Here is a 26,058-nt window from a genome sequence, read left to right on the forward strand (position 1 = left end):
AATGGACATCAGAAAAAAGCTGGGGTGGCAATCCTTACATCAGACAAATTAGATTTTAAACCAAAGATTGTAATAAGAGATGAGGAAAGACACTATATCATAATTATAGTGTCTATCCAACAAGAAGGTCTAACAATTGTAAATATTTATGCCCCTAACATGGGAGCAGCCAATTATATAAACCAATTAATAACCAAATTAAAGAAACACATTGATAATAATACAATAATAGTAGGGGACTTTAACATCCCACTCACTACAATGGACAGATCATCTAAGCAGAAGATCAACAGGGAAACAAGGGCTTTGAATGACACACTGGACCAGATGGACTTCACAGATATATTCAGAGCATTTCATCCTAAAGCAGCAGAATACACATTCTTCTCAAGTGCACATGGAACACTGTCCAGAATCGATCACGTACTGGGTCACAAATCAGGTCTCAACCAGTACCAAAAGATTGGGATCATTCCCTGCATATTATCAGACCACAATGTTTTGAAATGAAACTCAATCACAAGAGGAAATTTGGAAAGAACTCAAATACATGGAGGCTAAAGAGCATCCTACTAAAGAATGAATGGGTCAACCAGGAAATTAAAGAAGAATTTTAAAAATTCATGGAAACAAATGAAAATGAAAGCAGAACTGTTCAAAACCTTTGGGATGCAGCAAAGGCAGTCCTAAGAGGGAAGTATATAGCAATACAAGCCTTTCTCAAGAAACAAGAAAGGTCTCACATACACAACCTAACATTACACCTAAAGGAGCTGGAGAAAGAACAGCAAATAAAAGCCTAAACTCAGCAGAAGAAGAGAATTAATAAAGATTAGAACAGAAATCAATGAAATAGAAACCAAAAGAACAGTAGAACAGATCAACGAAACTAGGAGCTGGTTCTTTGAAAAAATTCACAAGATTGATAAACCCTTGGCCAGACTTATCAAAAAGAAAAGAGAGAGGACCCAAATAAATAAAATCATGAATGAAAGAGGAGAGATCACAACCAACATTGAAGAAATACAAATAATTATAAGAACATATTGTGAGCAACTGTATGCCAACAAATTAGGCAATTTGGAAGAAATGGATGCATTCCTAGAGACGTATAAACTACCAAAACTGAAACAGGAAGAAATAGAAGACCTGAACAGACCCATAACCAGCAAGGATATTGCAGCAGTAATCAAAAATCTCCCAGCAAACCGGAGTCCAGGGCCAGATGGCTTCCTAGGGGAATTCTACCAAACGTTTAAAGAAGAATTAATACCTATTCTTCTGAAGCTGTTTCAAAAATAGAAATGGAAGGAAAACTTCCGAACTCTTTCCATGAGGCCAGCATTAGCTGAAAGACCCCACCAAAAAGGAGAATTACAGACAATATCCCTGATGAACACTGATGCAAAAATTCTCACCAAGATACTAGCCAATAAGATCCAACAGTACTTTAAAAGGATTATTCACCACGACCAAGTGGGATTTATTCCTGGGCTACAAGGGTGGTTCAACATCTGCAAATCAGTGAGATACACTACATTAATAAAAGAAAGGACAAGAACCATATGATCCTCTCAATAGATGCAGAAAAAGCATCTGACAAAGTACAGCATCCTTCCTTGATTAAAACTCTTCACAGCATAGGGATAGAGGGAACAGACCTCAATATCATAAGAGCCATCTACGAAAAGCCCACAGCAAATATCATTCTCAATGGGGAAAAACTGAGAGCTTTTCCCCTAAGATCAGGAATATGGCAGGGAGGTCTACTATCACCATTGTTGTTCAACATAGTACTAGAAGTCCTAACCTCAGCAATCAGACAACAAAAAGAAATAAAAGACATCCAAATTGGCAAAGAAGTCAAACTCTCACTCTTCACAGATGACATGATACTCTATGTGGAAAGCCCAAAAGACTCCACCCCAAAATTACTAGAACTCATATGGGAAGTCAGTAAAGTGGCAGGATATAAAATCAATGCACAGAAATCAGTTACATTTCTATACACTAACAATGAGACAGAAAAAAGAGAAATTAAGGAGTCGATCCCATTTACAATTGCACCCAAAACCATAAGATACCTAGGAATAAACCTAACCAAAGAGGCAAAGAATCTGTACTCAGAGAACTATAGAACACTCATGAAAGAAATCGAGGAAGACACAAAGAAATGGAAAAACGTTCCATGCTCATGGGTTGGAAGAATAAATATTGTGAAAATGTCTATGCTACCTAGAGCAAGCTACATATTCAATGCAATCCCTATCAAAATACCACCAACTTTTTTCACAGAGCGGGAACAAATAATCCTAAAATTTGTATGGAACCATAAGAGACCCCGAATAGCCAAAAGAATGTTAAAAAAGAAAACCAAAGCTGGTGGCATCACAATTCCGGACTTCCAGCTCTATTACAAAGCTGTAATTATCAAGACAGTGTGGTACTGGCACAAAAACAGACACAGATCAATGGATAGAATAGAGAACCCAGAAATGAACTCTCAACTCTATGGTCAACTAATCTTCGACAAAGCAGGAAAGAATATCCAATGGAAAAAAAGACAGTCTCCTCTGCAAATGTTGTTGGGAAAATTGGACAGCCACATGCAGAAGCATGAAACTGGACCATTTCCTTACACCATACACAAAAATAGACTCAAAATGGATGAAAGACCTCAATGTGAGATAAGAATCCATCGAAATCCTAGAGGAGAACACAGGTAGCAACCTCTTCGACCTCAGCTGCAGCAACTTCTTGCTAGACATGTCTCCAAAGGCAAGGGGAACAAAGGCAAAAATGAACTAGTGGGACTTCATCAAGATAAAAAGCTTTTGCACAGCAAAGGAAACAGTTGACAAAACCAAAAGACAACCGACAGAATGGGAAAAGATATTTGCAAATGTCTTATCAGATAAAGGACTGGTATCCAAAATCTATAAAGAACTTATCAAACTCAACACCCAAAGAACAAATAATCCAATCAAGAAATGGGCAGAAGACATGAACAGACATTTCTCCAAAGAAGACAACAGACACATGAAAAAATGCTCAACATCACTCGGTATCAGGGAAATAGAAATCAAAACCACAATGAGATACCACCTCACACCAGCCACAACGATTAAAAGTAATAAGTCAGGAAACGACAGATGTTGGTGGGGATGCGGAGAAAGGGGAACCCTCTTACACTGTTGGTGGGAATGCAAGCTGGTGCAGCCACTCTGGAAAACAATAAGGAGGTTCCTCAAAAAGTTGAAAATAGAGCTACCCTGTGACCCAGCAATTGCCCTACTGGGTATTTACCCCAAAGATACAAATGTAGTGATCTGAAGGGGCACCTACACCTAATGTTTATAGTAGCAATGTCCACAATAGCCAAACTATGAAAGGAGCCCAGGTGTCCATCAACAGATGAATGGATAAAGAAGATGTGGTATATATACCACATCTTGTTTATATATATATATATATATACATATACATATAAATATATATATATATATATATATATACACACACGCACACAATGGAATATATATATATACACACAATGGAATACTACTCAGCCTTAAAAAAATGAGATCTTGCCATTTGCAATGACATGGATGGAACTAGAGGGTATTACACTAAGCTAAATAAGTCAATCAGAGAAAGACAATTATTATATGATCTCACTCATATGTGGAATTTAAGAAACAAAAGAGGATCATAGGGGAAGAGAGGAAAAAATAAAAGAAGACAAATCAGAGAGGGAAGTAAACCATGAGACTCTTAATCATAGGAAACAAACTGAGGGTTGCTGGAGGGGTGGGAGGTGGAGGGATGGGGCAACTGGGTAATGGACATTAAGGTGGGCACGTGATGTAATGAGCACTGGGTGTTATATAAGACTGACGAATCACTGACCTCTACCTCTGAAACGAGTAACACATTATATGTTAATTAATTGATTTTAAATTAAAAAATAAATAGCCCCTTTTCTTCTTTGCTCCCTTCTTTCTACAAATGGTATCACTATTTATATCTGGACCACTCTCTCCAATAGAAATATAGTGCAGTCTGCATATGTAATTTAAAATTTTCTAGTAGCCACATTAAAAAACAAAAGAGACAGGTGGAATTAGTTTTAATAATATATACTGTTTAACTCAGTATATACAGCTTATTATCACTTCAATATGTAATCAATATATTAAAAATCATTGAGACATTTTACATGCATTTTTTTTCTTACAAAGTCTTTGAAATCCAGTGTGTCTTTACCACTTGCAGCACATGTCAATCCAGACTAGCCACGTTTCCAGTGCTCCTTGCCACCATATTGGATAGCACAGTTCCAGACCACTGGGCTCAGAACCTTAGGTCTCTCTGGGTCTTCCTTTTACAACCTATCCAATCTGTTGCCAAATCTTATTTTTTCTTCCTTTCCATTGTTTGTGCCATGTGTTTCTTATTCTTGGCCATAGCCACCAGCCTGGTTCAAGCCTTCATCATTTTATGCCTCTTCTATTTCAGTGTGGCGGCAAAGCCTGGCCATGGAGCTCTCGTCTATGTTTCACACAAAATCCTTGCTTTTTTGAAGGAAATATGCTTGAGTAGGGTCAGAAAACAAGCAAATATATGAAGAACTATATAATAGGTCAGGTGCTATGGCGTGATCTAAGATAAGGAGGAAACTGTTATATGGTATAGCCCATGAAGAAAAATAAAGCAGAGTGAAAGGATAGAGAGTGACTGATAATTGGGGGATGATCCAGTGTTATATGAGGTGATGATGAGGTGACAATTAAGCAGAGACCTAAATAAAGTGAAGGAATGGGCCATGCAGCTATCTGGGGGAAAGAATATTGCAGGCAGAGAGAAGGCAGGAGTGGATGTGGGGTGTCGGAGAAACACCAAGGAGGCCAGTGAGGCTGGAGCACAAAGAGCAGGAGAAGCTGGTATGAGCTAGGAGATGAGATCAGGAAAGCCCCAGCATGTATGGCTTTGTGAGCCACGGCTCAGGCTTTGGATTTCATTCCTAGTAGAATGGGAATCCATTAAGGGGGGTTGAGGATGATCTAACCTATATTTTAAAAGGATCATTCAGGCTTTGTGTGTAAAGACTGGATGCAGCAACCAGTTAGGAAGTAGGGAAAACAATACTGGGAGACCATTATATATTCATTTTACACCTGTTGAAAACACAGTGGGGCCCTTGGATGACAGCAGTCATGGGAAGAGGACAAGTCCCCACCCGACGGCTCAGTTTGCACTCATTCTGGGGGTTCGGTGTGCCTTTCTGGAGACAGTTGATGCGCAGTCTCTCTGATCCTGACAATTTCTTCCTACATTTGAACAAAGAAACTATGGTGGGTTCTGATAGAAGAGGGTCCTTCTAATGTTTGGGGCTCCATGCGTCTTGCTGAGAGACGTTGTCCTTGGTGTTATGCTGTCTGCTGAGCATAATGACCCGAGGAGCCAGTTGTTACTGTGGCATTATTATGACGGGAATTTTTAGGCCAGAAAAAGGTAAATATGAAGCTGGTGTTCCATACTCTTTCAGCCTTTCCCTCCCCTTCTTCTGGGGGGGTCCCCCTCCTCCTGAAGTCCCCCAGGCACCCAGTGCCCGTATTTATGTCCCAGGGCTCCCGCCAGCGTACTCACTCTGGCCTGCCTTCTGTGCCGTATCTATGCCAAGTCTTTTCCCAACAGCACTTCTCTGTCGCGTTCTCAGTCCTTCAAGGGCTTGCTGGTTGAAAGGAGCTTTCTGAGGAGCTGCTCCAGGTGACGGTGGGATGGACACTAATAGTTGATACTGTGTTAACTTCCCAAGAACAGTGATCTGGGGACTGAGGCCACTGGTGACTCATCTGAAGAAGTGAACAAAATGGGAATTTTAGGCCCTTATGGCAGGGTCCCCGGGGGAAGTCTTTTTAATTGGAAGATTAGTTCTGTGTCCTACAAATGTCGCTGCGTCATTGGTCACCATCTTCCGGTGAAGGCCAACCCTGAGTTGGCTTTGGAATGAACAGTGCGGATGATAATGCCAGTGTTGTCTGTGGGCTTACGGTGCTAAGCCGCATGCTTCTCCTCAGGAACTGTGAACTTTGACCTTATTGCCACCAAGTAAACAAGGCATATACCTTGGTCAAATTTGCCTGTAAGTACACTGCAGGAATCTGGGAATACGCTGTATGTTTGTCCAAACTATTTGTGTATTTTGGCCCCAGGTTTTTTTCTTGGCTTTTTTTACTGAAGATTTGGCCTTCAGGGATCTGCTCACTGCTCCGTGTGGGAACTTCCTTTCCCCTGGTAGTAAGTACAGGGTGGGGGGCAGAGTTTTTCTACCAGCTTACGGAATGTCTTGCCTATTGATGTTCCTGTTGCCATGGAAACTGGTTGTGCAAACACGGCTCTCACTCTGCATCTGCTGCTCTGGGCCTGGGAACAAACAGGTTTGCCTGCACACCCTGCCCACACCCAGGGCGGACTGCCAGAGCCGGTCCCTACATGCAATGCACTGGTGCATCAGCAACATCCTTCCCGGGCGCTGGGAGCTGGCTGGGCCGTTCAGCGCAGACTCTGTCCTTCCCCACTTCAGAGTCCTCCAACCAGCCCTCCAGGCTGAATGAGGGTGAGAGAAGAGCCAGAAGTGCCTCTTGGTCATGTGATGAAAATGAAATGTTTTTAGCTGAAATGTCAGAGTAGAAGGCTTTTCCCAGCCGCTGAAGAATAAGAGTTCTCTCTGCAGACAGGCAATTCAGCTATCACCGAGTGAGGACTTAGGGAGTGCCGAGGGCTAGGCCAAGCCCTTTGAAGGCATTATCCACTTAATTGCAGACACCCTCTGAAGCAGGTCCTATTTTTCCCCAGAGAGGCTTAGTATTCTGCTCAAGGTCACATAGTAGGTATGTGTCAGAGTCAGCATTTATGTCCAGGCCTGTGTTCTTGACTTTTACATTATACTGAAAACCTCAAACCACCTGTAGGAACCCAAGTGTAGGTGGAATTACTGATTAACTGTCGGCTAGAATGGAAGTAATTTTTCTTTCTAATTTTGCAAAAAAAATTAAGAACAATCATCAGAATATTGGTAATTCCTCCCTACTTAACAGTTTTAAGCAGGCATTTTTATATTCTTGAAGAGTAAGTCACTTATGCTCATGTTCTACAATGGACAAGATAAATTTCAAAAGTATATCTCATCTCATGTAATCTTCACAATGACTTTGAGAAGTGGAGATGAGATTTGAGGCTGGGACCCTGATCCCTTGGCATCCTGGCCTAACTGTCACTCCACCTGATTTCCTAAAGAAGAATCAGCTTTAGGAGCCTGGCAATGTAGGAATGAGAGGTGTTTACAAGATTTCAGGTTAGCATGTGTGCGTGTGAGTGTGTGTGCGCTCATGCGCGCGCGGTGTGCATGCTTGTGCTTGCATGCATGCTAAGGAGGAAAAGAGTTACCAGTTAGGGCTTTTGTATTTACTGTTCCCTCTGCATGGAAGACTCTTTCCCTGAAATGTTGTCATTCGGCCTTGGCATCGGGGACCACCCACCCTAGAGCAGCCCCTACTGTTGCTCATCACCCTGCCTTGTTTCCTGAGAGCCCTTCTTGTTAGTGAGCTCATATGGGCCTGGGAATGGTGGAGGGAGTCCAGCTGGGCATGTGGACATTTGTGTTGGGTTTTAGATAAGTACTCAGAGGTGTGGCTGGTCCACATTCCTGCTTTATCTAGCTCAGTTCACCACCATCTGACATGTTCTTATCTATTTGGTTATTCACTTGGCCCTCCCCTGCTAGACAGTGAGCTCCACATCTGTCTTGTTCGCTGCTGTAGCACCAGCGCTTGGCACAGTGCCTAGCATATAATAAGCTCTCAGTAAGTGTTTATTGAAGGAATTAACAAGTAAGTTCATGATACTAATACATGAATGAAATCTAAAGTATCTTGCATTGGACAGTTAGCCCACCTCGTAATAGGCCATTGATGTGGAATCTGTCCAGCTCAGCTCTCTGGACAGCCCTCTGGTTCCAACTTGGGTTTAAACTGCAAAGGAGTCAGAACACAAAGGGGTCGGATCACAAGGGAAACAAACACCTGTCCCAAAGTTCCTGCCTTTTTGTAGAGAGATGTGGAGCTTACCCCTGAGCTCAGAGGAAGGTAGCAGATCATAGTGCTTGAAAGCTGAGATTCGGGAGGCAGACAGAGACTGCTTAGAGACTCAGCTCTACTGGTGACTAGTGGTGACCTCAGGCAAGTGACTTAACCCCTCCAGGCCTTAATGTGACCATAGTTTGGACATTCTGCTTCCACTAAGATAAAATAACAGGGACCAGATCTACTCACTCACCTGATACACCAAAAAACTACAGAAAACATATATAACCATGGTTTCAGATATTGAACACCAGCAACATGGGACAGTGACTGCGGAGAAAGGGGAGGTAAATGAAATGAGCCCTGTGAGTGCCCAACTTAATGCCTAGAGAGTGTTCCCAGGCTGCAGTTCAGGGAGGGGGAGTCAGGCAGGTCCCAGTTGTCTTCCAGAGTTGGGATCATGCAGGTGGGAGTCTAGAGCTACCCACACACATACACCCAGAGTGGTACCGGGGGCTACAGAATTAGAAAAAGAAAAAAGACAAGCTTGGGTTGTGAAATATACTAACTCCCTGAGCAAAGGTTTATGGCTTTTTGGGGTTTTTTGTTTTTCTTTTTTATTAGAGAAAACAGAGACTGTGGTTTGGAATGAAATTAATTTCATGGAGAGGTATGGTATGGCTTATGAGAAATTTTCATTTCCTGGTATACAAAAGACCTTGTCTTCAGTCTTTTAATACTTGGATTTCTCCTAGCAATGAGACACTCACTTCTGACACTGCCACATGTAAACGAGATAGTGGGATCTGTGTAGGTGAAGTCACCACCTCTCCTTTTCCACTGTGGTTGGTGAAGAGGGATGGACAGCCCACTGGAGCAGCCTCACAGGCTGTGTGGACAACTAACTAGAAGCCGATGTTACTATGGCACGGCGTTCTCGGTTCGGTTCTCTTTAGTTCCATATTTTCAGTAGAGCAGCAGAGCTATGAAAAGATCAAAACTGGCCTGGGCTGGGCTGAGTGCGGGTGCTGGAAAGGCTGAACCCCAGGGTGTGGGAGGGCCAGTTAAGTAGCTGCCACAAGCCTGCTGGCATCCGTCAACATCTCATGAGTATGTAAAGGTGGCCCACAGCCCTGTAGAAAGATCCAGAGAGACTTGAAAGAGAAAGGCATTTCATAATGACAAGAGCTATAAGTGTCTTTTATTTATTTATTTATTTATTTGAGAGAGAGAGAGAGAGAGAGAAGCAGAGGGAGAAAGAAGTAGGCTCTCTGCTGAGCAGGGAGCCCGACGCTGGGCTCGATCCTGGGACTCCGGGATCATGACCCGAGCTGAAGGCAGCCGCTTAACCGACTGAGCCACCCACGTGCCCCAAGGGCTGTAAGTGTCTTCTAACTGCACTTGGAGGACCATCTCTTAGGAGAGGAAGCTTTACAACTTGGAAGTCATTTGCAAGGTTATGGGACTATCTTCAGTGATGTATCAATTAATGTATTCATTCGGCAAATGAGTACTAATGCCTACGTGTACCGGACACTGCTCCAGGCACTGGGTGTGCTCCATGCCGTTCACAGGGCTTGCATCTGAGTGGAGGGAACACCAACATCAGATGGTGGTCAGTAATGATGAAGAAAAATAAAGCGGGGGAAAGGAGGAGAAAATGACGAGGTGTGTGTGTGTGTGTGTGCTGGTTAAATAGGGTTTTTATGTAAGGAATTGTTTTGGGGTCTGTTTTATAGTGAAACATCTTATGAAACCTATGGCTTTAAAAACTTTATTCAGATTCCACCAATTGGGTTTTATGAGAATTCAGTTACAGCTGAAATTTACTTCTGGTCTAATCCTGAAAATAAAAATTGTTTTCCAAACAGATTCTTGGTATATACAGCATTGGAGTTGGGGAGGGAGCTGTTTCATGTACAAAAGAGAAAGTTTTAAGAACTTTGCATAACAGAAATGGATGTGGGTACTTAAAGGGGTTCTTATCTGTTCATTCCTGCCTGCCTACCCAAATCCCTGCATAGATGGCCCCTTCCTGTGATTCAGGCTGTGCATGAGTTCATACCAGCTTTTCCAGGCCTGGTGTCACATGCTTGTTTTGGATCCCTTTTTCTAGAGGAGTGTCTTTGAAATAATAAAAAGTAACTGTTAAGCACTTACCACATCATCCTTACAATACTGTTAGGTAGTAGCTGCCATAATCCCCATTTTACAGACAAGGAAACTGAGGCTCAGAGAAGTACAACAACCTGTATACGGCCTCTAGTACAAGGGTGAGTCTGAATTAGTCTGCTCTGCCTAGCTCCAAGTTCTCAATCACTGTCTGTCTCCCTTACCTTGCTGGGTCCAAGTTCTTGATGAATGAATGAAAAGAGAAGAAAGAAAGAAAGAGAGAGAGAGAGAGAGGGAGGGAGGGAGGGAGGGAGAGAGAAAGAAAGAAAGAGAAGGAAGGAAGGAAAGAAGGAAAGAAAGAAAGCAGGAAAGAAAGAAAGAAAACTACTACCTTGATTCTAATGACTGGGGGGATTAGACAGAGACAGAGCCTGGGTGTTCCCATACATTGCACAAGCAGGCAAGCACAGATTCAGATCCTTGAGGACTGAAAAAACAGATTTGGTCAGGTGAAAATAGCTAAACAGCAGGTTAAAGTCATTTATCCCAGAAGTAATTACCGAGCCTCACCTGCATGCCAGGCATTAGGCTAGCTAACCCGCTCCTCGCGGCCACAAAGTGCCTGACTCCAGCCCAGGTGCCTCCCTGATCGGGAGAGCTTTGGGTGCAAAGGCCTTGGCTTCTACTCTGCTCCTTCTCTGGTCGAAGTGACGCCATTTGTTGCAGGCAGCAGGGTTGGGAGGGACTGGAAAAAAGGAAGTTGTTGCCGGCCCTGAATCCTGCAAAACCTGCTACAGCCTCCAGACTAGGTCAGTGATTCCAAAACCCAGGAACGGGAGTTTGTGAAAAGTACAGAGCACAGTCCTACCCCAGAGGGGCTGGTACCCAGCCAAGCTTGGGAGCCACCATTTGATGAACAGGGCAAAGGCCCCAAGGCCCTCTGACAATCCTGGTGGGGAGTGAGGAGGGGAAGCCACAGGAAAGGTACAGATACGTAGGCTTACTGAGTAGATTTTATTCGAGTTTCGTTTACTACTTTGTCCTATTAAATAATTGGATTTCTCTGCCCATTTTTCAAATGTAAACCTGTGTTATCGTATTGAATGTACTTTTAAAAACGACACATCTCCCTCTCTCTGGATCTAGCTTTGCCAGCTGCCTTTCCTACCCTGCCCCCCGCCCTTTCCTCTACCCATCCCTCTGCTTTTCCCCCCCGCTGCCACTGAGAATCACGGTTTTAGACCATTGTTTCTCAAACTTCCTGGGTATAAGAATGAGCTAAAGACAAAGTCTGACTCAGGGTCCTGGGAATCTGTGACTGCCCTAGTGATTCTGCCGCGGGGAGGTCTGGGGAACCATGATCTCAGAAACGATGGATGAGCTAATCCAAAGGGCCAGGGTGGGCCGCCTGGGAGACTCAGGAGGGTTCCCCACTGGTGAAGTGGATGGGAGACCCAGAGATGCTCTTTGAGGGGGGTTTGGCTTACAAACGGCTTCCTGTGATAGGATTTGCCGTCATGGTTGCCCCAGCTTCTCCCACTCATCTGGTCATGAGCAAGGTATAAGCCCGGCTCTCCCACCTTTGGGCTCAGCTGGGGGTGCGGGTGGGGGTGGGACAGGGGAAGAACTTGAATGATACTGGCCCTGGGGAAGAAGTGTGGGGACGGGTGATGGGGCCCAGCCAGGGAACCCCAAGGCCACACCAGCCTGGTCTGGTTGAAACGACAAAACTCAGCTGGCTTCAAAGGGTGGGCATGACTGGCCCTTTCAGGGTTTCTACAGGGGACCTGGGAGCAGCTCAGAGAAGCATTTGTCCTCAGCCCAGCTGGGGATTGTTATGCCCTCGCAGAGCATGGAAAGTTGAGACACGCTGCAGTCTGTAAAGGCGAAAACAGTACAACATGTGATTTAAATTTCCAGAGTCCAACGTATTTTTCCTTCCCTTCATGAAGGAATTTCCAGTAAACCCTCCTCCAGTAATCCATGCGGGCTGTGTCCCTGCCGTACAGAACAGCTTGATATATGTGAGCTCTCACGGTTAAGAACTCGGCCAGCAAAGCCCTTACTCACCACAGTGGCATGTGGTTGTTAACGTTTGTGTCTATGCTAACAGGGAGAATGTTTCCCTTTTCTCTTTTTTTTTTTTTTAAGATTTTATTTATTTATTTGACAGAGACACAGCGAGAGCGGGAACACAAGCAGGGGGAGTGGGAGAGGGAGAAGCAGGCTTCCCGCCGAGCAGGGAGCCGATGTGGGACTCGATCCCAGGACCCTGGGATCATGACCTGAGCCGAAGGCAGACGCTTAACGACTGAGCCACCCAGGCGCCCTCCCTTTTCTCTTTTTTAAACATACTAGACTTTGTTTTAACAAGTTAAAGAACTTCTTAACCAACCCTTGCATGACTAAGTTGACTGGTTCACAGTTCCGCTCAGAATTAGTTCCATGTCGCATGGAGACCCTACTCAACACTATCTAGATGTTCAAGAACTGTTAAGGGATAAGAGCAGGACTGGGTTTTTCTTCACTTCAGAATACATCTGCAGCTTATTAATTCTGCAAGTAAAGCTGGAGAGCTAAAGGGCCTTGAGATTCTTTCACTGTAAACTTTCCTTCTGAGATGTGATCCATCTGTTTTAGTGTTGGGTGGAGTCCATGGGGAGACTCTTATTTTTCCATGCAGATTCAGGGCGAAGCATGCGCAGTACTGTCCCACTATAAATATTTAGCATATTTATAGCGTTAGTAATGTGAAAGAAAAAGGGCTTCTTGGTTTAGTGTCACCTCCTTTAAAGGAAACTGGCCTGTGGTCCGGCTGCACTGTTCTTGTCCCCTGCGTAGGAGGCCAGGTCATGAGAACAGCCTACACCAGGCTGGCGGGACCCTCGGAGTCCTGCAGAGCTCAGACTTGCCCATAGGGGGTGTTTCCTCCAATTTACAGTGAAAGCTCTTAGACGTTGTAGCTGCATGTATTTTTCTTCAACTCAACCTAGGAGTTAAAAATATTTGGGGGGGGGGGGCGGTTAAAATCTTTCCAGGCTTTCATCTAAACACAGTATCTTTACTTCCGAAAAAAGAAAGTGAAATTTACTTTTAAACCATCTCCCCCACATACAAACATCAAAGCATCAGAATTTTATGATGAAAAAAGTAAATCTTAAGAAATGGGACTAAGGGTTTCTGAAAGAAGGAATTGAGGTTTGGGTTAAAGTAGGTTGCTTTTCTTTTACTCCATTCCTGGTCTGTTCTCTGTTGCCAACCTCTCACGGCCTCCCGGGCGGGGGGGAGCTGCAGAGAGTGGTTGCGTCAGAATGGAGGCTGTAAAACCATTCCGGGCCAGGAAGGGCCAGTGGATGGGCTTCATGTCCCAGGTGATCCTGTTCTCTCCATTTAGCACAAGGTACCGCTCCCTACTGTCTTACATGTAGTCCGCATTTCTGTTATTGGCCTAACCTTTCCCCTGACACCATATGAATTTAAGCTTGACCCACGAGATTATAGGCCAATAAGCTTGAAGGCAGAAACCCTGCATAGTATTCTGGATTGTCCAACATGGACATATTTTAAGATCTATTTTTTCCTAAATCAATGAACAAGGACTTTAAGAGAAAAGAAATATTTAACATGAGATGGTTTCCTAAATAGATCTATGTAGAAAACATCACATGTACGAGCCTAGCTACAGACTTTAATAGCTGAGAAGGGTCTAAGAAATTATTTACTTCAAGCCACTCATTTGCAGGTAGCGAAGTAGGCTCAGAGAGTTGGGTGACATAGCCGAGGCTTGAGGGAAGTTGGGACACCAAGTTAGGGCAAGAACAGAAACTGTCTAACCCAGTGCTTCTCAACCTGGGGCCATTTTGCCCACCAGGACACAATTGGGAAGGTGTAGAGAGGCCAGTACATTGAGGCCAAGGATGCTGCTGAACATTGGACAAAGCCCAGCGCAGCCCCCCAAACAATTGTCCAGTTCAAAATGTCAGTAGTGCCAAGGTTGATAAATGCTGGTCCAACCCCAGGCCAGCCCTCTTTCAGTATCGTCCCAGCATGCTATACTTTGTTTTCTCCTAAGAAGTATTTATTGCTGATAAGAGTTTCAGGTCATCTTGGCTTCAGCAAAAGCAAATCTGTACATGTCCAGTGTACAATGTTATTTTAATCGTACATTAGGTTAGGAATTATGGAACTGTGAGGAATAAAATCCAGTGTGTTTCCATGTCTTTCAAGGCGAGTACCATTTAGATATTTAATACCAGTCAGATGACTTTTGAAATTGTAGTTTTCCCATTTCGTCCTAAAAACTCAATTAGCCAACCTCATGGCTTACTATGCTATTTTTAAAAACTTGGGAAGAAATGCTCATCAAGCTCATATCATGTGGGGCTGAGGGAGACGTGGAAGAGATTTTGCCAGGGACTCTCGCTTTGTGTGGGAGGTGTACTTGTTTCATCTGGTGGAGATGAAGTCATGTGTAGTAGACTCACTCTTGTCCTCAATATGTCAGGGGAATTAAAATCCAAGTGAGGAGAAAACATACCCAGTTTAAAAAAATCTAGCAAACTTAGTGAGTGCACATACTCCTGTGAGAAATTACTCTGTAAAGGCTCCATCAATTCTCAGCATTGACTGAGAGACTTAATTCCTGTATTGACCTAAAAGGTGTTCACTCTTCACCCTCTGGAGGCAGAATTTGTCCTTTCCATTGCCAGTAACTGGCTCTACTTGAGATAGGAGAAGAGATGAGAATCCATCACGGTTGTTGAGCATCTTATGTGGTGTTCTGTCCAAGAACGTGCCTTCTTCCAAGAAACTATGTGCAGTATTTCATGCCATTGGGTAGATTGGGTGAAACAGGGTGCCATAGCAATTTTCTGGTCTTTTGCAATATAATATGCCTATTCACAGAAAGTGAAGTCACTTGTTCATATTGTCAAGTCCATGGATGTATGTGGTTGAGTGACTGACCCCAGATCTACAATCTAGTTCCATTTCTGAGATTTGAGGGGGGGCAGGAGAATACAGATAAACGTCAGTTCAAAGTAAGCGTTCACATGTTAACATCAGTTTTCATTCCTGATTTTTAGAGAAACTACTACATGTGAAAATAAAAGGAATAGTTCCCCTGCAAGATGAACTCTCCTGGTTATTACTTTTGCCCAAAAGCCCAGAGTTATGTTTTATGCTCAACTATGGTTTCTTCACCTTGGGTTTTTTGATATAAGGAATCTCTTCTATCACTTTGAGGATTTGATGCTTAGTTTTCTATTTTTATGCTAGTGATATTCATGCTATCATATCTGCCATTTATTAGTATCAGTCACTGCAAATGTAGGCAAGGTATAAGTAAATAATTTTTAATTTTTAAATATTTTTAAATTCTTCCTGTTTCTCTTTTCTGTTTTCGGTGTCCATACTGAGAGCACACCTCTGGGCTTTCTTTGCTTTTTCATTGCATTTCACAAAGGGAACTTCTTCAATTCACCCAATCTCATACCGTGTTGTCCGTTATAACCCCCAATGTACGGACTATATTCTGCAGGTCACGTTTTTGTATTCACTAACTCTCAGGGGTTGTGTGTTCAGTAAATTTTTTTGACCATGCGCCCTAACTACAAAAATGTTTTGGGTGTTCATTCTTAATGTATATAGACTTATTTATTCTTTCCTTCATTCAGTAAATATCTATGAATAAATGAACTCTGTTCCAAGCAGTGGGGTGAGAGTAGTGAATAGAAAAAGCAACAGTCTGGGCCTTTAGGGGCCTGACTGTGGTGAGCAGGGACACATGTGTGCCTCTGTACTGTTAGGTTATGTGCACTGAGGGGTAGCTGGGTAAGTGGTAGAGGTTGAACATAATCCCTCCGGGCCTAGGTTGAGGGAAAAGGACACACATCCAACTTTTGAATTCTGCTCCCGAGTATACAGGTTAGTAAGTTGGCCTCATCAGTAAACTAGCAACCTGTTTATACTTGCAGAAGGTCTCCCTGAGGCGGTGGGGGTGGGGGGGCATTTTACAGTGGGCAATTTTGATCAAAAATTTTGTCCTACTTTTCTCTCGGATTCTGAGGGGTGCTATTCAGTCTTTGTCTGATGACCCATGACCATTCATGGGTCATCTCATTCATGACTTGAAATTTCATAGGTACCATAGACTCTTGAAATGACTACTTGTTCTGGAAAAGTCATGTTTATTGCTGAAATTCCAAAATTCATTTCATGATGAGTGATTTTAATGATAACAGACGAATAGAAAGGGAATGGGTAGGTCCACTGAGTCAGTGGAAGCATGCCTCTCACTTAGGTTACTGTGCACTTTCTTGTTTCACCTGCAGGTTAATTGGCACGGCCACTGTAGCCCTGAAGGACCTGATTGGTGACCAGAGCAGATCGCTGCCATACAAACTCATCCCCCTGCTAAACGAAAAGGGGCAAGATACTGGGGTGAGCACTTTCTCTTTTGTTGAATGGCTTTGAAGTGAGATAAGTAAGCAAAAAGTTCATTAAGAAGACTGTGAAATTATAATCAGTTCACAACACACACACACACACACACACACACACACACACACACACACACACACACACACACACACCCTACTGGTTTTGAGATAACAGGTCCACTTGCAAATGGTATGGCCTTACCCTATACTTGCAATCACAGAGCTAATACATTAGATAAACTTGATTTTCTCTGACAGAAGAAAATGCTCTAGAGTGAGTGGGACCCTCTCTTGGTATAGTTCTGTGCATATCCCCTTGGGTGTTTACATTTGTGTGGTGAGCATAGCCGTGTGTCTCAGACATGCTCTGAAACATTCTGTAGAAGGTATTTCATTAATATTACCTTGGAACATCAAGATGTGAGTATCGTGATGTTTATCACTGATTGGCAGCTGACTGTTTTCTGACCACAGCCTCTCTAAATAAGTACATACTGATATTGTCTGATGCGAACCCAGAATTCTCTTTCTTGAGTGCACTTAAAAGAAATAAATGGACTCAAAGCTCATAGCTCTCAGATTTCATTTGATTGCTAACAGTGCTCATAAAGCTACCATGCTTGCCCCATTAACCTCTAACACCTTTATTTTCCAATCAATTTATTTTGCTTGGGAGCCTGGACAAAGGAAAAAATTTTGTACTAAAATAGGCCATCCCTGTAGGCAAGACTACAGGTTAGGCTTCTCAAAGCCTATTGAGAATGTCTATTTTGTTGGTCTAGGCTCCAAAACTTCTAAAACATAAACTCAGAATGTCATCTATCATCTATTTTTCCAAAACCTGGCTGAGAGAAACGATACTTAGGAAAGATGGTACAAGTCAGTGATGTGTCTGGCTGGTTTTGTTTTTGTTTTTGTTTTTTAAGATTTTTAATTTTTTTTTTTTTTTTTAGATTTTATTTATTTGAAAGAGACAGAGATAGAGAGAGAGCACAAGTGGGGAGGAGAGGGAGAAGCAGGCTCCCCACAGAGCAGGGAGCCCGATGCGGGACTCGATCTCAGGACTCTGGGATCACGACCTGAGCCAAAGGCAGATGCTTAACCGACTGAGCCACCCAGGCGCCCTGTTTTTGTTTTTTTTTAAGCACAGAAGCAAGCACACATAGAACTGGAGCACTTCTGGGATTCCTGATGTTATCAGGAAATCACTGATTCAGAAGTTGAGCCATCCATGTCCTCTTCTAAGTTTTGAAAGTTTGATTCTTCACTTAAGTTTAGCAGTTGAGCTCCTTAGTGCTGCTTGCATTCAGCCTTCAGGTTGTGGCCTGGGTCTTTGGCATAGGTAGCCATGGGATGCTGCTCTTATGATTCTTTATTTGCCACAAAACTGTTGTTGGGAGCCTCCTTTGTGTCTCCCAGATCTGTAGTGCCTAAGTTGGCCACAGAATGTGCTGATCCATGAGGGAGTATTCACTGATGAACAGACAGATGAAAAAAAGCAATATGGCACGTGCGTGTGCGCTCTTGAATGTGTGCATGTACTAGAGTTTACCACGTGTCGTAGGAGTGGCAGGTGGAAGTATGGGATGCCCACTGGAATTTGAATGTCAGATAAACAACGAATAATTTTTCAGTATGACTATGTGCTAAATATTATGTCTGTATTTTAACTGGTAACTTGGGTGTGTACCTGCAGGTGTGTGGGTGTGTGGGCGCGTGCGCCATCTGTATTTGCAAAGGATTCCGTTTATTCTGAGGTTTGTCCTTCCTCATTTTTGCTGTTAAAATTCATTTCTTTTGTGAAATTATCATAACAGTAGATAGTAGTAGTGGGCTTGGGTTAGCATCCCTATGTTGACGCCCTTTTAGGAAACCTTTTTGAAATTTTGTAGGTTCGTGAAATACGTAAGTATAGGAAACTCTGCCCTGAAGTAATGCCCCATGTGAACAATTTATCTCAGATTTTAAAAATGGGAATGACTTTATTTCCTGTAAGGAACTGGTATGTTTCTTCCTTTCTGAAAATGAAAGTTACACAACATTTTCTGTTCTCCTTCTTGCCTTGGTTCCTAGCCATCTTGGAGTCACATTTTATGCAAGATGCAATTATCTTAAACTTCATGATTTGCATATTTATTTTCTCTTTTATCAGACTTGATTCCCTTTTTTATCCTGTTTTATGAATCACATTGTTACGTAGTTTTTGTTAGTCGCTCAAGTTATTTTTAGAGAGAAAAGAGAAAAATGAAAATAAACTTCAGCAATGAATAAAGAAGTCAAGGTGCAAACAACTAACTCAACCATGTAACATGAGCCTCTGTGACTGGAGACCATCTCAAGTCTAGGATGGAGGCTAATTACAAGTTCATGCTTGCTTATCACAACTTTGCTCTGGTTAGTGAGGTTGCCCCTTAGCAATGGTACACTTGGTGACCTACAACAGGTAACTCCTTCCCCGGGTTTTCCTGCCTGCCATGCTCACAAGAGGGAGGATAGAAACAATGGAACGTGTGTGATCCGTCTCCCCTCCGCTTCTCACTTTCCCATCCCCCTGCTCGCCCCTTCCAGAACTTTTTGCTCCTGCTGATTTAGTTTGCATTGAGTCTATTACCCTGCACTGATTCTTCTGCAATGAATTATTTCTACCTAGGCCACCATTGACTTGGTGATTGGCTATGATCCACCTTCCGCTCCACATCCAAATGACCCCAGTGGGACCAGCGTGTCAGTCACGGAAGGTAAGCTGACCCTTTGGAAGGCCCAGCCTGCGCCGGGGGTAATCTAGTCGAGACACCAAGAAGGCCTTCTTTGTTATGATACTGGACGGGGCCCCGTGAGACAGGTGGAGCTGCCCCAAACTGGGATATAACAGTTGTTTGTGAGATGCCCTTCAGGGGAGAGGAGAAGGGTCAGACAGCCCCTTACGGACCAGCCTCACCGTGGGCCCGTCCAACACACAGGCTCCAGCGGAAGATCCCAAGCAAGGCTTTGCTTCGGGTTTGTAGCTTCTACCCATTGTTGGAATGTCCCTGGTGGTTAAGCTATAGGAGTGGCCTCTGCTCTCTTCATGTGTCTCTTTGCTTCCTAAGTGTGTGATCCGCAGGCTGCCCTCCCAGTCACCAGTCTCATTGCCAGCACCCAGGGATTGGAGCCTCTTTCTCTCCCTCGGCCTTGACTCTGTCCCAGCCCCTGAACAGCGCCTTGGTCCTTTAATTAGTTTGGCATGGCTCACCTCCTGCTCCCTGTTCTCTGACCGGGATTATCGGCCATTCAGGGCATCGGATGCTGCTTTGGATGGGGTTGGGGCTGCCGGCTCTGGGGAGGACTTTGGGCCTCAGGTGGAGGGAAGTCTATGAGACAATTAGGCCTTTCACACAGCCAAGTTTGACCTCCTCTTAGCGGTTTTCCAAGGTGATGTGATGCTAAAAGTGTCTCCGTCCCTTCCTCTTCCCTGAGATGCCTCGCCAAATACCCGTGTTTCCCTAGCCCTGGCACGTGCCCCAGGAAAGAAGGGCTCCCATGTCCTGCACACTTACCTGCTGCCTGGAAGTTCTTCCTGGGAGGGCACCTTGGCTCTTGTTCCTGCCAGGCTTGGCTCCTTGGGGCTTGTCTTTTCATTTTTCTTGGTTTGGAACTCAGCTCTCAGGAGCCCAAGTGGTTTACTTGGCACCCGCCATGCTACTTCCCCTCCTGCCTGATCCCAACCACTGTCCCCACTCACCCACACCCTGTGGGTGGCCCATCATTGAGGTTCTGGCTCACTTCTTGACCAAGTACTTGTAAGGGTTTAACGTGGGTCATCCGGCCCCTTCTCCCTTGGGGACGCTCGGAACTGACACAGCCCCAGCACGCCGGCAGCGCCCCTACACGCCCCCCCCACCCACGCCCCCCACGCCCAGCAGCGCGCGGGGCACACTGCGTGCTGCTCAGGTACTCTCAGCCCTCAAGAGCCCTGAATGGCCCAAGAATAGCCGTGGTCCTTTTGCTGCCATGGCAGCAGTGACAGATAAGACCCGGGGGAAGCAGTCCAGTCCAGAACAGCACACCACCAGGGGCTGAACCGACTGGTCCTACCCATTGCTTTCTCACCCCTTCTTCTTTTTTTTTTTTTCTGTCCTATTCTATTTATTAGACTCACTAAATGCAACCTATAGTCAAGGAGAGAAAATTATATAAAGACAAGCATACTTGGAGGCAGGGATTATTTGGGGGCATTTTATAGGTTGCCTACAATCAGCAAATAACATCATCTTCTTGAAAATAGCATATAACTGGGGCGCCTGGGTGGCTCAGTCGTTAAGCATCTGCCTTCGGCTCAGGTCATGATCCCAGGGTCCTGGGATCGAGCCCCACATCAGACTCCCTGCTCAGTGGGAAGCCTGCTTCTCCCTCTCCCACTCCCCCTGCTTGTGTTCCCTCTCTCACTGTGTCTCTCTCTGTCAAATAAATAAATAAAATCTTAAAAAAAAAGAAGAAAATAGTATATAACTTATCAAAATTTGTCACCTTTTAAAGGTAATTAACCCCCTTCAATGATGTAGTGATTACTCTGTGGTGATATATTTCTTCTTAGTTCAGGAAATTCTTGTTTATTGAATCTGTTTATTGAGTTTTCTTTAGCTTTTGATAGATGTATTGTTTTCTTCCTTGTATTTTTGAAATATTCTATTTTATCATATTGGTAATTATTATAAATTTTTCCCAAACGTAGTTTTTTGTTTTTTTTTCCCAAACGTAGTTTTATTGTAATTATTAGACATGATACAGTATTCATTTCACAGCCTTAGACAAAATATAGCCTTCCTTTTCCATCTTCCCATTCTATTGCCACATTCTCAAATCAGAATTTGGTTCAAATCATCTGATAACTTTGTCTCACCCCTTCTTTAAAGCCTCCTGTCACTAGGATTTACCTGAAGCCTGCTGTCACCAGGCTGAGAAGGACAGTAGGTACTGTCTGGCCTGCAAAAGGCAGCCCCAACTGGCAGGATATCTGGAATTGCCTCTGAATTGGGAGGATCTGGTACCTTTTCTCACATTGACATCTTTCCTACCCAGATCCTATTTATTCATTTTCTAGAGCTGCTGTAATTAAGCCTCATCAACTGGCAGGCTTCAACAAGAGAAATTGATTCCCTCACAGTTCTGGAGGCTAGAAATCAAAAGATGTGGACTGGGTTGGTTCCTTCCGGGGACCCGACGGAAATTTTGTTCTAGGCCTCTGTCCTAGCTTCTGGTGGTTGCTGATAATCCTTTGTATTCCTAGGCTTGTAGATTTACCACTCCAGTCTCTGCCTCTGTCTTCACAGGGTGTGGTCCCTGGGTGTGTCCAATTGTCTCACCCCTTGTAAGGACCCCAGTAGTTGAATTAGCCCACCTTAATCCAGTGTGATCTCATCTTAGCTTGATTACATCCTCAAAGACCCTATTTCCAAATAAGGTCACATTCTGAGGTTTATAGATGGGCGTGGCTTTTGGGAGGACCTATTATCCCGGTACACTGGTAGATAAAAGGCAGTTTCATTGTGTTCATTTCATTTCAAGAGCCAAAATGTTAAATGAGCCCTTTTGTGTTAACGCTTCATCCAGGGCTCTAGGGGAAAAATAATACTGTGGATCATTCAAGTAAAAGGAGTAAACTTAGAGTTTACAGTAAACTGGTGCCACACCATTTCTTAGTATTTATGAAACAAAGAGAGTGGTGGCTGGGTTTCTCGACTTACCGCTAGATGCTGCAGTGCTGGGTGATAAATGCTTTAGGGTACAGCTCCTGCCCTCCAGGTATGTTCAGTCCAGGTTTAGAGAAATAACTTTTTTTTTTTTATCCTGAAAGCGTAACATTATAAGAACAAGGGCTTTGGGGCCAGACTGGCCTAGGTTGGATTCTGTGTCTGTTGTTAATTTGCCATGTAACCTTGGGTAAATCGCTTAGCCTCTCTGGATCTCAACTTTCTTTACAGTAAGGTGGGGATAACGCACTTAGATCAGAAAGCTGTTGCAAGGATTAAATGAGATGAGGCATATGAAGCACTTAGCTCAGGGCCTGCTGTACAGGAAGTGCTACCTTAGTGGTGGCTATTGTTATGATCATTTTATCACTGTTATTACAAAAACAGTTCCAGGCGTGTAGTCATGAGCTCAGTTGGGTGGCGCGCTCTGTATGAACATTCAAATTGTTTCCTCTAAATATCAGACCTATTGGAAAAGAATGATCTGGCTTGGCTCAAAGTCACGTTGGGATGACTTTAAAAAAAGAAAAAGAAAAAAGTTGTGTCCTAGTGAACCAGAGAGACTTTGAGAATAAGCAATTTACCCAGCTATTTGAGAATGTAGGGGAAGGTCCCATCTCCTGAGATGGACCAAGGTCAGGCCAAGCTCAGAAATAATGCGATTTCTCGGGAGCAAAGGGAAAAGGGGAAAAAATGAGAAGAGCACCAACTCTGAACTTTTAAACCCAGTGGGGAGAAAATCCTTGCCATCTAGGCTCCTGGCAGCACTAAAGCTCCAGCAGTGTTTGTGGACTGGGAGTTCACCCATTTTCTTAGGAATCTCACTCCCAGCAGGCTCCGTGATGGCAGCTGGCCAAGGTCTGTCCCAGAAGTTCTCTAGAATCCCTGATAACTGCTGGATGGAGATAGAGAAACCAGGACCTGGGCTCCTTTTATTTGGGTTTGAAACAGAGAGTTTTAACAGGGGCCAGCCAGGAAATGAGCTGTGTCTGCAGGGCAGTATCATTTTAAGTGTGAGATGACAAAATGAAATTTTGTACTTTAAAAAATGAGCAGGGTTCTTTAATCTGGAAGTGCTGTCTTTGCTCTATAAGATGACTATTCACCAAAGCCGGGTCAAGGGTGACATTCTGAATGTAGGCTTTGTAATCCAGCTTCTTCAGCACTTAAAAAAAAAAAAAACTTTCAATATCCTGGGTTATTTGGATGTCTCAAGGGAAAACCTTTTTTGTCTTAATAAGACAATTCAGTTCAACTAAGCAAAGGTATCTTTGGATGCTCACTACAACTTCATGCTAGGGAAGACACTAAGGAAAAAACCCCCCCAAAAAACAATAACTTACAGTCTTGGGGGAAGATAAGACCAACAAATATAAGGCAGAGAAATAACAGCAAGACAGTCAGACCTCCTGTCATCACATACTTTAATAACCTAAACAGAACATCTGGCCCAGAATTTCTTTTTTTCCCTTCCTTTCATTTGACTCTTTAAAAAATTTTACCATTCTATGTCAAAGTAATGAGTCTGCTTCCTCTAATTTATATAGATCTTTACAAAGTTTTTTAAAAATTTGAACTTGTTGATCTTCTTTTTGAGTATAAAAGCAATACCTGCTTATAATACCTGCTTATATTTCTGTACACATTACAGAAGTGTAAAACACAGAAAGTGCAAATCTTCTGCAGTCCCATCCTCCGGAGATAACCACTGTTCATGATTACCAATACTGATTTTAAAGATTACCATCCACCCAGTGAGTCCTGCATAGAAGAAATTTGAAATATTAATGATAGAACACAAAAGTGAAGATTCTCAAGAAAATTCACCCCTGGAAATTGAAAAAAAATTGACCATAGATCCCAGGAATTGGATACTGAGGGGCTTGTGTGTGTCTGTGTGTGTATTTGAGGACTTTGTTTTCTTTTAGAGCAATTTTAGGTTTAGCACAATATTGAGAGGAAGATAGCAGAGATTTCAGATGTACATAGTCTTCCCCATCATCAATGTCACTCATCAGAATGGTACAATTTTTACAAAGGATTAACCTATGTTGACACATCATAATCATCCAAAGTCCTAGTTTCCCTTAGAGTTCACTCTTGGTGGTGTATTTTTTAGGGTTTGGACAAGTGTATAATGACATATATCCATGATTTTAATATCATACAGAGTATTTTCACTGCCCTAAAATCCTCTGTGCTTTGCATATTCATCTCCCCACCCAACCTTTGGTGACCCCTGATCTCTTTATTGTCCCCATAGTTTTGCCTTTTCCAGAATGTCCTTGAGTTGGAATCATATAGTATGCAGTCTTTTCAGATTGGCTTTGAGTTAGTAGTATGCATTTAAGATTTTCCCATGTCTTTTCATGGTTTGATAGCTCACTTTTAAAGCACTGAATAATATTCCATTGTCTGGATATACCACAGTTTATTTATCCATTCACCTCCTGAAGGACATCTTGGTTGCTTTCAAGTTGGGCAATTATGAATAAAGCTCCTATAAACATCCATGTGTGGATTTTGTGTGACAATACAGTTTCAGCCTCTTTGGGTAAATACCAAGGAGCATGAGTGCTGGATCGCATGGGAAGAGTATGTTTAGTTTTGTAAGAAGCTGCGAAACAGTCTTACAAAGTGGCTGTACCATTTTGCATTCCTCCCAGCATGTATGAGAGTTCTGCTGCTCCACATCCTCGCCAGCATTTGGTGTTATCAGTCTTCCAGATTTTGGTCATCCTAATAGGTGTATAGTGGTATCTCATTGTTTTAATTTGTATTTCCCTGTTGGCATAGGATTTTGGAGCATCTTTTCATATTCTTATCTGCCATCTGTGTATCTGTATCTTTGGTGAGCTGTCTGTTAAGGTCTTCGGTCCACTTTTTAATCAAGTTGTTTGTTTTTTTCCTTGAGTTTTAAGAGTTCTTTGTATATTTTGTATATATAAAGGATAATGGTCCTTTATCAGTTGTGTCTTTTACAAATATTTTCTTCCAGTCTTTGGCTTGTCTTCTCATTACCTTGACATTGTCTTTTGCAGAGCAGAGGCTTTTACTTTTAATGAAGTCCTGCTTATCAATTATTTCTTTTGAGGATTGTGTCTTTGGTGTTGTAACTAAGGGGTTTGTTTATAAGGAATGTTTTCCTAGAGCTCTTATATCAAGATGACAAAGATGATAGACCCTGGGCATTGGTGGTTTGACTGCACATGTGTGGTGTCAGAAGTACCTCTTTCATTGACCCACCTCCAAGACTGTTCCCATGATGGAAGGGTGGGATGACCCAGATGACAGGCTTGACTTCCTGAAAACCTGTTACCTTGCCAGTTTGATTCACCAGATGTCAGTTAGCTTGACTGGAGCCTACATTCCTGTAGCCGGAATGAACTATTTTTAAAATCTCACATCTATTTTTGAAGAACCATCTGTTAAATTGGTGCATTGTTCAACAACAGAAATGCAAAAACTCATTCACAGTTAGACATTGCCACTTCAAATTTATTTCATTCCATGAACACTAAAGTCACCATGCTTAAAATTAAATTCAGTCCAGTTTATAATGAGGTAAATAAGTTGGCTAATTGAATTTGAATAAAAGAAATTCAATTCCGTTTAGAAAACGTTTACTGACACCTGGGGCATACGGAGGTGAGAAAGGCATTGTCTGCCACCAAGGAGCTTGCATTTCAGTAG

The 26,058-nt window shown here is 43.1% G+C and overlaps 1 protein-coding gene across 3 annotated transcripts in view; it reads left to right on the plus strand.

Moving 5' to 3' along the window:
• The window catches only part of MYOF (myoferlin), a 158,085-nt gene that overhangs the window by 29,367 nt on the left and 102,660 nt on the right, over window positions 1-26,058 (plus strand). For all 3 annotated transcript variants that reach the window (XR_013449672.1, XM_078077354.1, XM_078077355.1), the window contains exons 4-5: window positions 16,529-16,637; window positions 19,287-19,374. Coding sequence is in view for 2 of the 3 variants with exons in the window: in XM_078077354.1 (XP_077933480.1) it covers window positions 16,529-16,637; window positions 19,287-19,374 (197 nt within the window). In the remaining variant the exon portion in view is untranslated. The remainder of the gene's footprint in view (window positions 1-16,528; window positions 16,638-19,286; window positions 19,375-26,058) is intronic.

This window comes from Halichoerus grypus, chromosome 7 (genome assembly GCF_964656455.1).
Source record: "Halichoerus grypus chromosome 7, mHalGry1.hap1.1, whole genome shotgun sequence".
Classification (NCBI taxonomy): domain Eukaryota; kingdom Metazoa; phylum Chordata; class Mammalia; order Carnivora; family Phocidae; genus Halichoerus; species Halichoerus grypus.